A 12,199-nucleotide genomic window follows, 5' to 3' on the forward strand; every position below is an offset into this window, starting at 1 on the left:
AGTGTGCCGCACCCTTGAGTCCCGGGGCAGGTTCTGGTCTCTGCTACCCTAGGCTGCAACAGGGAGGCACTGTGAGTGATTGAGTGCTGTATCCCCACCCCAGCATTGCTTCGGCCCGGCCGGCCCTCCCCTCTGCCCAGCAGACCCCGATTCTGCTATGGGGAGGGGCAAGAAGCAGAGGGCCATGGCCAGGCAGGGCTGAGAACGTGGCGGGAACCCAGCCTCGTCCCCAGGAGGGGCGCACTCACAGTAACGGGGAGGGGTCTGTACCAGCAGAGCCGGAGGTAGGGGCCGAGCAGCAGCCCAGGACCCTGGAAGAAAGGAGCCCACCCCCAGGAGGGCTCCCGATGGCAGGGCAGCACAGGGGCTGTCAGGGCCTCAGCCCCGAGTTGCAGAGACGCACAGGCTCTGAGTGTCCCCCACCCTGGGCCTGAGGAAGGGGGGCCTCGGTCTCCCAAGGAGCCCCCCTTCAAGAGCATCTCCTCTCAGATTCAGCCTCTCCTGGGGGAGGGAGCTCCTGGCGGGCAGGGAGCTCCTGGGAGCAGGGCCGGCCCCATGGGGTCTCTGGGATGTGTGTGGGGGGGAGTTGTGCAGGCCGACAACCCGGTCCAGACAGTCCCTGCGTCCTCCAAGCTGGGTGGGAGCAGCCGTGCTGGCCCCGCCAGGCAGGTGGTCAGTGTAGCTCCTGGTCCAGCTCGTACTTCTCTGCAGAAGCAGCTGGTGAAGGGTAGGCCGGTGAGGCCAGGGGTAGACCTATAGCCAGATGATGAGCAGGGTGGGTGGGTGCGTGGGGAGGGCACAGGGTCACTTCCAGGTGCCAGCTGGAAGCTTGCGGGGAGGACCGGGCATATCCAGGCGTGAACTCTGGGACCTGGGTCACCCTATGTGTCATCCCCTTCCAGGGTGGGGACCCTAAAGCTGAGAGCCTCGGGGTACGGGGAGGTGCCACTGGAGCTGCCAGAACATGGCTGGACTCCTCCCTCCCCCACTTCCTGCAAACACTGAGCACCGACTGTGTGCACGCCCAGGGCAGTAAGCAGGACAGGCAGCCTGCTCCGGGTGGCGCGCGTGGGAAGCACAGACACTGAGCAAGCCCACAGCCTGAGGAGGAACTGATCAACAAACTGCTGACTCTTAGGGTCAAGAAGGGTCACAGTAGGCTGACTTCATTTGGCCTAATTCGTAGCTGTGGGATATGCTGGCAGGCAGTGGTCAAGGTCACGGAGCAAAAGCAGAGAAGAGGAGGAGTGAAGGGCGGAGTCCCAGCAAGGAGGTGACCTCGGAGCATGAATCAGGGGTTCGGCTGTTCCCTCTCATCCAGGGATTAAGGAATCAGCAGTGGGAACCTCGCAGCTGTCACGCGAAAGAGGAGAGGGAGCAGGTGGGGCCCCGTTTGAGAAGCTCCCTGGGACCCTGACACTGACGCGGCCCTTGCTCGCTTGGTCAGATCAGTGGTCAGTGCCACCCTGTGCCAGGCCACCTCGGTGCCTCTGAGCTACCTCTGGCTCTGTGCTGGAGGCAAGGTGGGGTGGGGAGACTTCTCCAGGCCTTGGCCCACGCTGGTGGGTCAGTATACCTTTCACTGATGTCCTCTGCCTGTTGCTACCTCTGCTTTGTCACCTGGAGGAGCCCTGGTGCCTCTGGCCCCTACCCGCCCCCACCCCTCTCTCCTGGAAGGATGCCCAGCGGCCATCAGGGTGAAGCTGAGCTCTTCTCTACACTCTTGGCTGCAGGAGATGCTACTGGCCACTCCTCCTCGGGTTCTGTGATGCTCCTGATTCTGGATCTGCTCATCTCCTCGCCTTTCTTCTGGTTATTGGCTCATCTTGCCCACCCTCGGCCCCGAGAGAACATCCCCCAGCTCAGCCTCCACTTTCCCTGTGGGGACATGCAGCCCTTCAGAACGTCCTTCCCATACTGAAACTCCAATGTCCTCTCCTCCGTGAGGACAGCCAAGTCTGTCTGGTCATCTCACCGCTACAGAGCGTTAATAGGGTGGGGGCTCAGCCGGGTCAGAGGGAGGCTCTGCTGGGCAGGTGGGCAGTCAGGTCCCATGGTCCTCTGGGGTTCTCTGTATGGCCTGGACAACCCGGCTCCACTGTCATAGAATGTCCTGGAGCAGGAGCCCACCATCGCCCAGGATCTGCCTGGGACCACAGAGCCTGTGGGAGAGACCTGGTGGGCAGCCACAGCTGGCACCCAGATGTGTGTAGCCCTGTCTTGTAGGCTGGGGGGCCCAGAGGAGAGCTGGTGGACGAGGTGACAATGGGACCCCTGAAGGGGAGCAACTGGGGAGAAGAAGCGAGAGGTGAGCTGAGTCAGAGCCGGGGGAGCCGTGGTCTTGGGACCCTCTCAAGGGGGCTGGTGCTGGAGGGAGTCCGTGACATAGAGAGTAGAACTCCATCATCAGGGGCCTGGGACGCAGCCCCCGAGCCAGAGTCCCCACTCGGACACATCTGTTGGCGTTGACTTTGCATCCCACACCCAGCCTTGTCCTCTCGCCTCTACACTGGTGACAGTGGTGTCACCTGTGACCGCCTTGCAGGTAGGTGGCATTTTTCTCCTGCCCCCTCAGCCCCCAGCCTGGGCAGAGCCTCAGAAGGCCTCTGAACAGCCACGGGCAGTGGAGTGGGCACAAGAGATAAATATTATGACCAGGAAGGGAAAGCGTGCAGGGTGGGGTTTCCAAGGGCCCAGGGGGCTGAACTGTGGGTCTAGGCCTCTGCGGGAATTCCATTTCACTCCAGGATCCCTGTGGGGGCCCTCATCATGCCCCCCATTATTCTAGCAGGGTCCTCTGGGGAACCTTACATATTCCCAGCAGTTCTGTGGAGTCCTGCCCCAAGGCCATAGAAGCAGATCCAGAACTACGGTCACCTCCAAAGCAGACTGAACCCTTTTGTAACCGTTGCCAAAAGCCCCCTGATCATCACCAACCAGCTTCCTGACCCCAGATGAGTCAAGAGAGCCAGTGCTTACCCTATAGCGCTCTAACCAATCACCTAATGTCAGCTCTCCAGCAGGAACTTACTTTGTCTTGAGACTTTAAAAATTGTCTCCACAGGAGACCCTGATGCTGGGAAAGATTGAAGACAAAAGAAGGGGACGACAGAGGAGGAGATGGTCAGATAGCATCGTCGACTCAATGAACATCAGTGTGAGCAAACTCCTGGAGATAGTGAAGGACAGGGGAGCCTGGCGTGTTGCAGTCCGGGGGGTCCCAGAGAGTCGGACACGACTTAGTGACTGGACAACAACGACAACCCACAAAAAACGTCGTCCCTCCCTTGAGCATGCCTGCTGTTCTAATGGCATCTCCCAGTAATAAACTCTATTCTCCCTCCGTCCGCTCTCCCTGGCCTGTCAGGAGGTGTCTGCCTACTGCGCTCTCAGTGCCCACATTATCTCTGCTCTTGGTTCTTAATAAACTCACTCCTTTCTGCAATACCCTAGGTCTGGAAATATTCTCTTTCAACCCACATGCGGACTGCCATAAGTTCCAGCCAGGAAACTCTTGGTCCGTCTATACTCTCGCCCACTGCCACAGACTCCACTGGAAGTGATGGCTGGGGCTACAGAGGTTTGAAACTCCCAGGCTCTGTGCACACAGCGGGCTGGGTACCTCTGTTGGGTGACCCACATTCTTTCCCCACAGGAAGACAAGCAGGTTGCAAAGTCATGACTAAAAGGCTGTTGGGAGAACATGTGCTTTGAGTAGTGGTTTTGAGGCCAGGCTGCACAGGAGAATCCCCTGGGGGAAGGTACACAGGCCTGGAGTCCCATTCCAGGATGTCAATATCACAATCTCGGAGGATGAGACAGCTATTGAAATATTTTTAAAGCTCCCGTGGGATTCCAATGGGCAGCCAGGTATGAGGACCACGGTTCTGAAGCAGGGAAAGCTGGACAGGTGCCAGTCATGGCCGGGGGCATCAAACCAAGGTGTACATTACAGGTTTCTCCCACTGTCGGGAAGTAGGGAGTTCTCATGAAAACTTTTGTAAGCTGAAAGGCTGTGAAGCGAAGAAGCAATTACCATTAAGTTATATGGAAACACTTTTGAGTGTTCCCAGATCCCCCAAATAACCTTCCAAATCATACCAAATAACACATAAAACCTAAAATAACACTAACATATAGGGAAGGCAGGAATAATAAGATAATCACACAGCGTTTATCAAATAGAAATAACGTACGACAGTTAGACTCAGTTACCGGAATGGGGAAGATAAAACACACTGGGAGGCCGAGAGGTGGTCATGACGGTGGGTTAGGGTCGGTCTTGGTGGCGGCGGGGGAGGAAGACTGAGACTGGCGTGCAGGACTGAGAGGAAGCAGTTCATCTAATAACATCTCACCACGTCTGAATCCATCAGGGCAGGCAGGTCACTGACAGTTGTGTATTCTAGGTCTGCTTGCCTCGAAGTCAAAGGTCAGGGTCGCTGTCTGCTGTACCTGATGTCGCTAATGTGGCTGGCGTGGCTGGTGAGGAAGGCTGGGAATAGGACAGTAAGCTTGACTGCTTAGACTCACATGTTGTTCTATCATAGAACCCTCAATAGGCAGTCAACGTGCAAAGCTGCCCTAAACCTACATGCTGATTCAAAATTAGTCCTGTTTTCCTGTAATCATTGTAGCCCTGGCAATGACAGTGAAAACCTCAGTCAACGGCTTCTCCGGTTCCTGGACGTCTTCCCTCGGGCGTTTTGCTATTGCATTCAGTTTGTTCGCTGCCAAACGATCCCCCAATGCTGTTTTCGATTTTCACCTCTTTTCATGGAATAGCGAAAATCCTCTTCCGATTTCTTTTGGTTAGTGAAAACAGGTATTAATGTAAACCTTTCATAAAACCAAAATGGCAGAATGTGGACTTTTGAAAAGAAGGTGATAACTGTATGAGGTTTGGTAGCCAAAGGGTCCAGCCAGCCCAAGGCTCAGATAGGCGCTGCCCTATGCCCTGTGCCCCGCGCCTGGTGCAGACCTGCGATTCTCCCCGGCTCCCTCACGGCCCTTTACCGGCCCAGGCTGACCACTTCCCTTCTCATACCTCACAAACAGGGTTGCCAGACAAAATTCAAGACCTCTGGTGAAATTGAAATTTGAGATAAACTCCTTTTTTAGTATAAAAATGTTCTACATATCACATGTATGCGTGCGTGCTAACTCAATTCAGTTGTGTCCGACTTTTTGTGACCCTGTGGACTGTAGCCTTCCAGGCTCCTCTGTCCATGGGGATTCTCCAGGCAAGAACACTGGAGTGGGTTGCCATGCCCTCCTCCCGGGGATCTTCCCCACCCAGGGATCAAACTCACATCTTTTAGTTTACTTGCACTGGGAGGCGGGTTCTTTATCACTAGGCGCCACCTGGGAATCATTCATTCTTTAAAAAGTATTTGTTGTATACCTGGGTCAAATTTCACCAGGTGTCCTGCATTTTTATTTGCTAAATTGGACAGACTTAACTGACGTCACCTGAGGCTACTCCCTTGGTTGACGGATTCAATTACAGCCCAGGCGAGGGGGAGGACACATCTCTAGCGAGTCTGCTGCTGCTGCTAAATCGCTTCAGTCGTGTCCGACTCTGTGCCATCCCATAGACGGCAGCCCACCAGGCTCCCCAATCCCTGGGATTCTCCAGGCAAGAACACTGGAGTGGGTTGCCATTTCCTTCTCCAATGCATGAAAGTGAAAAGTGAAAGTGAAGTTGCTCAGCCATGTCCGACTCTTAGGTACCCCATGGACTGCAGCCCACCAGGCTCCTCCATCCCTGGGATTTTCCAGGCAAGAGTACTGGAGCGGGGTGCCATCGCCTTCTTTGACTAGCGAGTCTAGTGGTCTGAAATGCCTCGGTAGGGAATTTCTTGGCAGCCCAGTGGTTAAGACTCTGCGTTTCCACTTCAGGGGACTTGGGTTCAATACCTGGTCAGGGGATTAAGAACCTGCATGCTTTGGGGCTAAGCAAAAAAAAACCTCAGCAGATTTTTACTCTGGCTGGTACCAGGCACTACTGCTGTCACTCTTGATGTTGATTTCACTGCAGAGGGCACCCTTATCTTTGTTCCCATCACTCTCTCCCTGTAATGGGGTATTGTCATTTTCTTCCTGTTGACCGGGAGAGAGGCCTTGTGATCAGCCTTCCCTGCCCTTTCCTGCCCACCATGGGAGCCATGCACCAGTTTAGCTGTGTTTTGTATCCTGCTGGTCTTGTTCTCTGAGGATCCATGTGCCTAGACAGGTTTTCCAGAAAGCATAGGCCATATGGTGTCCAAACAAAAGAGGTGCATTCAACAGTGGGCATTTCTTCACAGCTCCAGGCTGTTGGGATCAGCCACCAGGGGGCGAGGTGGAGCCACAGGATCTAAGAAGAGCTTTGTTGTTCAGTGGCTAAGAGGTTTCTGACTCTGCAACCCCATGGGTTGTATCCTGTGAGGCTTCTCTGTCCCTGGAATTCTCCAGGCAAGAATACTGGAGTGGGTTGCCATTTCCTTCTCCAGGGGATCTTCCCAACCCAGGGACAGAACGCACGTCTTCTTGCTTGGCAGGCAGATTCTTTAGCCACTGAGCCACCTGGGAAGCCCCTATCAGAGGAGGCCTTTTCTGGGACCCCAGGTTGGAGGTGGGGGTGCCCAGCCCAGGTCCTGGACATGTTCCTCCCAGCAGGTGTGAAGGCCAAACGTGAGGAAGTCTTCTGGTCAGTCCTGAAAAGTCAGTCGTGGGTTCCCAGAAGGGGAAAGACAGGAAGTTGCTCAGTGGCAGGTGGGGTAAGCAGGGGTCATGTGAGCTCTGGAGGTTCTGCTGGGCCTCAGACAGCAGAGGGGCCCTGGGTGAAAGGGTGTGGGGGCACCTGGGCTGATCTGAGGTTACTCTAGCGTCAGGGCCAGGTGGGCCCAGCAGCACCTGGCCGGGCCAGCACTGGAGTGCCTCCCGGGTCCTGGTGACAGCAGGGGCTCCTTCCATGGTGTGTGGACAGGGGTCAGCTCTGCTGTGCAGGAGTAGAAGCCAAGGGCCGACAGGGCAGGCGGTGTGTGTCAATGAAGGACAGGGCTGGGTGCTGGCTAGGGAGGGGCTGAGAGCTGCAGGAGGGGTGTGAGTTGGGGGTAGAAAGGGAAGCCAGGGGCCATCTGCTGGCCTGAAGAGGGGCTGGGGTAGTGGCATAGGAGAAGGGAGCAGGAGGCAGTTTGCTGAGACTCTAGATTCAGGAGGGAAAGCTCACGTCAGATACTAAGACCAGAGGGCAGCCCTGGGCATGGGATGAAGCCAAGGTAGACCAGGAGCCCATGGGGTGAAGCCAAGGTGGACCGGGAGCCCATGGGGTGAAGCCAAGGTGGACCGGGAGCCCATGGGGTGAAGCCAAGGTAGACCAGGAACTCTGGAGTGGACCTGATAGGCAAAGCAGTCTTCTGGATATTTAAGTAAACAAGTAGAACAAATATGCACAAAATCACACAAGCTAAATTTAAGAACGTAATGTACCATTTCCAGCACCTCCCCAAAAGCTCCCTTTGAGGGGACTTCCCTCGTGGTCCAGTGGTTAATACTCTGAACTTCCACTGCAGGGGGGCGTAGGTTCCATCCCTGATCAGGGAACTAAGATCCTGCATGCAGCTGGGATTTTTAAAAAGCCCCGCCCCCAGACAGGCACTGATCCTCTGAGGTGGCAAAAGAACACACCTGCCAATGCAGGAGACCCAAGAGACCTGGGCTCCATCCCTGGATCGGAAAGATCCCCTGGAGAAGGGCATGGCCACCCACTCCAGTATTCTTGCCTGGAGAATCCCATGGACAGAGGAGCCTGGTGGGCTACAGTCCACGGGGTCACACAGAGTCAGACACGACTGAAGTGACTTAGCACACACACCCTGCCTTTGGAGATCTTCCCCAAAGCGCTCAGAAAGAGGTGCACGTGCAGAACCAGACTTTGGTTACCTACACCACGGAGGAGGTAATGTATGCGGAAGGACCTCCAGGGTCAGTCAGCGATGGAGCCCCTTCAGAGGCTTGTCCCTGTGGACACAGCAAGGTCTGAATTGCACAGTTGCAGCCATGTGTGTGTCTCCAGGCTCACTGGTCCCACCTGCCCATCTGGGAACCAGATTTGAGCTGACAGGTGGCTCACTAGCTCCCTTTGCTTGGTAGACCCTGACTGGAGGACACTGATGACCGCGAGGAGAGATGTGAAGATGTGAACTGGTCACTTGGAAAATCGATGGGGCCTAGCAGCCCTGGGGGTAACATACAGCTCACCTCACCTCTCTGAGTTTCAGTTTCCCTCTCTTTGACATGGGGTTCATACTCACTGGGCGGAGCTGTCATGTGGATTAAAGGAGACTCTGATCCAGGGTTCAGCAGGTATCAAGTGCTATAAATGCAGCAATCTTGGGCTGCCAGGGCTGGAAGGACCCTCAGAGGAGGGTGCGCCCAGGTCCCCAGGGGACAGAGGGTGATGCCCCAGCCAACCAGTGAACACCAGAGCAGAGGTTAGAGCCTGACCCCTGAGGCTTAACACTGTTTAGAAATCAATGACAAGCCCAAAATGGAGTCCCTAGTGCTAAGCGGCACCAAACTGAGGTTTTAATACCTAACCTCTTGGCAGCTTCTGCCTTGCTCAGGTCTGGAATGCTAAACCAGTCAATCTGGAATTTCCTGGTCAGCATTAGTGACATACTCTTCCTGATAGACCTCATCTGCTCTTTCATTATAAAAAAAAAAAAATCATTTTTATTTTTGGGGCTGCACCATTTGGTTTGCTGGATCTTAGTTCCTCGACCAGGGATTGAAGCTGAGGCCCCAGCAGTGAAAGAGCCGAGACTCAACCGCTGGACCATCAAGGAATTCCTCATCAGTTCTCTCCTCGTTCCTGGCCCCTTCAGCCTTTGAAGGCATTCAATTTCGTACAACTCTTTGGAACCCCTTTCTAAATATTTAGTTGCTTCTTCATGACCGTGCTTGGTCTTCGTTGGTGCATGCGGGCTCTCTCTAGTTGCGGTGCACGAGCCTCTCATTGCGGGGGCTTCTCTTGTTGCAGAACAGGGGTTCTAGGCTGCCTGGGCTCAGCGGTTGCGGTTCCCAGGCTCTAGAGCACAGGCTCAATAGTTGTGATGCAGGGGCTTAGTTGCTCCATGGCAAGTGGGATCTTCCCGGATCAGGGGTCGAACCTGTGTCTGCTGCCTTGGCAGGCAGCACTGAACCACCACTGAACCACCAGGGAAGCCCTGGAACTCCTTTCTATTTGCCAGGTGGGATGGTGCTTGACTCATGTTCAGTTCAGTTCAGTCACTCAGTCGTGTCTGACTCTTTGCAACCCCATGAATCGCAGCACACCAGGCCTCCCTGTCCATCACCAACTCCCAGAGTTTACTCAAACTCACGTCCATCGAGTTGGTGATGCCATCCAGCCATCTCATCTTCTGTCGTCCCTTTCTCCTCCTGCCCCCAATCCCTCCCAGCATCAGGGTCTTTTCCAATGAGTCAACTCTTCGCATGAGGTGGCCAAAGTATTGGAGTTTCAGCTTTAGCATCAGGCCTTCCAATGAACACCCAGGACTGGTCTCCTTTAGGATGGACTGGTTGGACCTCCTTGCAGTCCAAGGAACTCTCAAGAGTCTTCTCCAACACCACAGTTCAAAAGCATCAATTCTTCGGCACTCAGCTTTCTTCACAGTCCAACTCTCACATCCATACCTGACCACTGGAAAAACCATAGCCTTGACTAGACGGACCTTTGCTGGCAAAGTAATGTCTCTGCTTTTTTAATATGCTATCTAGGTTGGTCATAACTTTCCTTTCAAGGAGTAAGCATCTTTTAATTTCATGGCTGCAGTCACCATCTGCAGTGATTTTGGAGCCCCAAAAATAAAGTCTGACACTGTTTCCAATGTTTCCCCATCTATTTCCCATTAAATGATGGGACCAGATGCCATGATCTTAGTTTTCTGACTCATGAATCCCTGAATAAAGCCAATTTGATCTTAGAATGGACTCAGTTGACTTTTGTTTTTGAGCGGTCCCAAGTGATCTTTTCCCCAACCCCTGGGGCCTCATCAGCTGCTGTAATCCCCTCTGTGTCCTGCATGCCAGCCTAAGGTTTTGCCCTCAGAGGTTGGGGACAGGGCACAGCCCTGCTGGTTTCGTCTTGCCTGGGGTGACATGGAGGTGGGGCATTGCCTTAGAAATCTCTGAGGACACTGTCATGCGCTGCCCGGCCACACCTGCTACAAAAGCAGGTCCTGGATTTTCCTGGCTTCTGAGCCCAAGGACGGCCTCTGGGGTAACTGGCCCTGTGGTCCTGGTAAGTGGGATCCTCTCACAGGTTCCCAGGAACAGGAGTCCCCTGCTTAGGGCTTGGAGACAAGGAGAGAGAAGGCAGAGGAGGGTGGAGAGTGCAACTCGCAGATTACAGGCTTCGTAACAGAGGCATGGCTGGATCTGCACATAGACGGGGGTCAGGGAGACAGACAGAAAGGGGCCCAGGGAGCCAGAGCAGGCACAAGGCAGGAGGAATCGATGCCCTACATTCCCGCTCCGCCCTAGCGCCCAGACTCCCCACTCCAGGTCTCCTGCAACAGAGGCAAGAGGTGCCATCGCCCTGGACGACTCCCTGGGAGATGAGGACCAGCCCCCTGACCATCGCCCCTCTCCAACAGGTGTGGAGGGACCCTCCTTGTCACACAGGCCCCTTCTGAAGTTGGGGACCCCTTGGGTGGCAGCCGCACCCAGGATGTCCACGCCGAGCATCCACTGCCTGAAACGCTCGCCTCTGCACCTGCCGTCTGGGATCCCAGGGTCCCCAGGCCGCCAGTGGCGCCACACACTCCCCGCCAACGAGTTCCGCTGCCTCACCCCAGAGGACGCTGCCGGCGTGTTTGAGATTGAGCGAGAGGGTGAGCAGCACCCCCGGCCCCCCAGGGTCCGGGACTCTGCTGAACTCTGCTGCTGTTGCCCTTGGGGGAAGACCCTGGAGTCCCCTGTCCTTGGCAGATGGGCCCCCAGAGTGTCTGACGGTGTGTTTTGTGCGTGTACAGGAGCACACGCGTGTTTCAGGAGAGTGGGGGGAAGAGCAGCCCTGAATCCCATGCTTTCCCAGGGGAGGCCTGGGGGCCCGGGGAGCCCACCCAGCATCCACACAGATGCTCAGTGGACAGGGGGTCACCCACTCGTGCTTCCTGACGCAGCCTTCATCTCTGTCTCCGGCAACTGCCCCCTGAATCTGGACGAGATCCGGCACTTCCTGACCCTGTGTCCCGAGCTGTCCCTGGGCTGGTTCGTGGAGGGCTGCCCCGTGGTCTTCATCATTGGTTCCCTGTGGGACGAGGAGAGACTTACTCAGGTGAGGATGGGGGTGACCTGCCCAGTCCCGGGAAGGCCTCAGGAAAGGAGGAGACCATTTCCCATGGAGGCAGAAGATGGGGGAGGAGCGGGAGCCTGGGATGTCTTCCTCCAGACCCAACACAGGAGCTCACGGTGCGTCCTCTCCCGGCAAGAGAGCCCAGTCCTCTGGGGCTCAAGGCTCTGATGAAAGGGACCACAAAGGGGCGGGGTCATAGCTCCTAACTTGGGTAGAAGGGGGCTGACTGGGGACTCGCGGGGCAGCTGCTCTTGGCCCAGCGGGGGTGGTTTTGGGGTGCACAGAGGCGACCCTGACTCGTGTCCGCCTCTCGCCCCAGGAATCGCTGACGCTGCACAGGCCCAGGGGCCGCACGGCCCACCTGCATGCGCTGGCCGTGCACCGCAGCTTCCGGCAGCAGGGCAAGGGCTCCGTGCTGCTGTGGCGCTACCTGCAGCACGCGGGCGGCCAGCCGGCCGTGTGCCGGGCCGTGCTCATGTGCCAGGACGCGCTGGTGCCCTTCTACCAGAGGTTCGGCTTCCATCCCGCGGGCCCGTGTGCCGTCGTCGTGGGCTCACTGACCTTCACGGAGATGCACTGCTCCCTGCGGGGCCACGCCGCCCTGCGCCGGAACAGTGACCGCTGACCCCCTGGGGAGCCCATGATCGGGAGCTCCTACTCAATCCCCGGCCGTCCCCTTCTCTGCCCTGCCGTCCCCCAACTCTGCTTGGTCTGAAGGGAGACGGTGATTCCCAGGGGATGGTGGAACGGGGAGAATGGGTGAAATAAAGAAAAAGTGGGGCAGTGCTCCCAGCCCAGGTGCCCTCCTGGGGCGCAAGTACTGTGTGCTCCTCTCTGTCCATGCCAGGCCCTCCA

The 12,199-nt window shown here is 56.2% G+C and overlaps 1 protein-coding gene and 1 long non-coding RNA gene across 2 annotated transcripts; both read left to right on the forward strand.

The window, feature by feature from the left end:
* The first annotated feature begins 1,483 nt into the window (after positions 1–1,483).
* Positions 1,484–3,442, forward strand: LOC147351120 (uncharacterized). Its single transcript, XR_015147185.1, has 2 exons — positions 1,484–2,545; positions 3,065–3,442. It is a non-coding gene; the product is annotated as an uncharacterized LOC147351120 (long non-coding RNA).
* A 7,133-nt stretch (positions 3,443–10,575) lies between these two features.
* LOC147351121 (serotonin N-acetyltransferase-like) lies at positions 10,576–12,030 on the forward strand. The gene is made up of 3 exons (XM_086355260.1): positions 10,576–10,880; positions 11,172–11,326; positions 11,664–12,030. Exons 1-3 carry the CDS (start codon positions 10,718–10,720, stop codon positions 11,967–11,969), a joined length of 624 nt encoding a protein of 207 aa, XP_086211386.1. The 5' UTR covers positions 10,576–10,717; the 3' UTR covers positions 11,970–12,030.
* Positions 12,031–12,199: the final 169 nt, after the last annotated feature.

This window comes from Bos grunniens, chromosome 19 (assembly GCF_055505025.1).
Source record: "Bos grunniens cultivar Pamir isolate PY7600 chromosome 19, Bosgru_T2T1.0, whole genome shotgun sequence".
Classification (NCBI taxonomy): domain Eukaryota; kingdom Metazoa; phylum Chordata; class Mammalia; order Artiodactyla; family Bovidae; genus Bos; species Bos grunniens.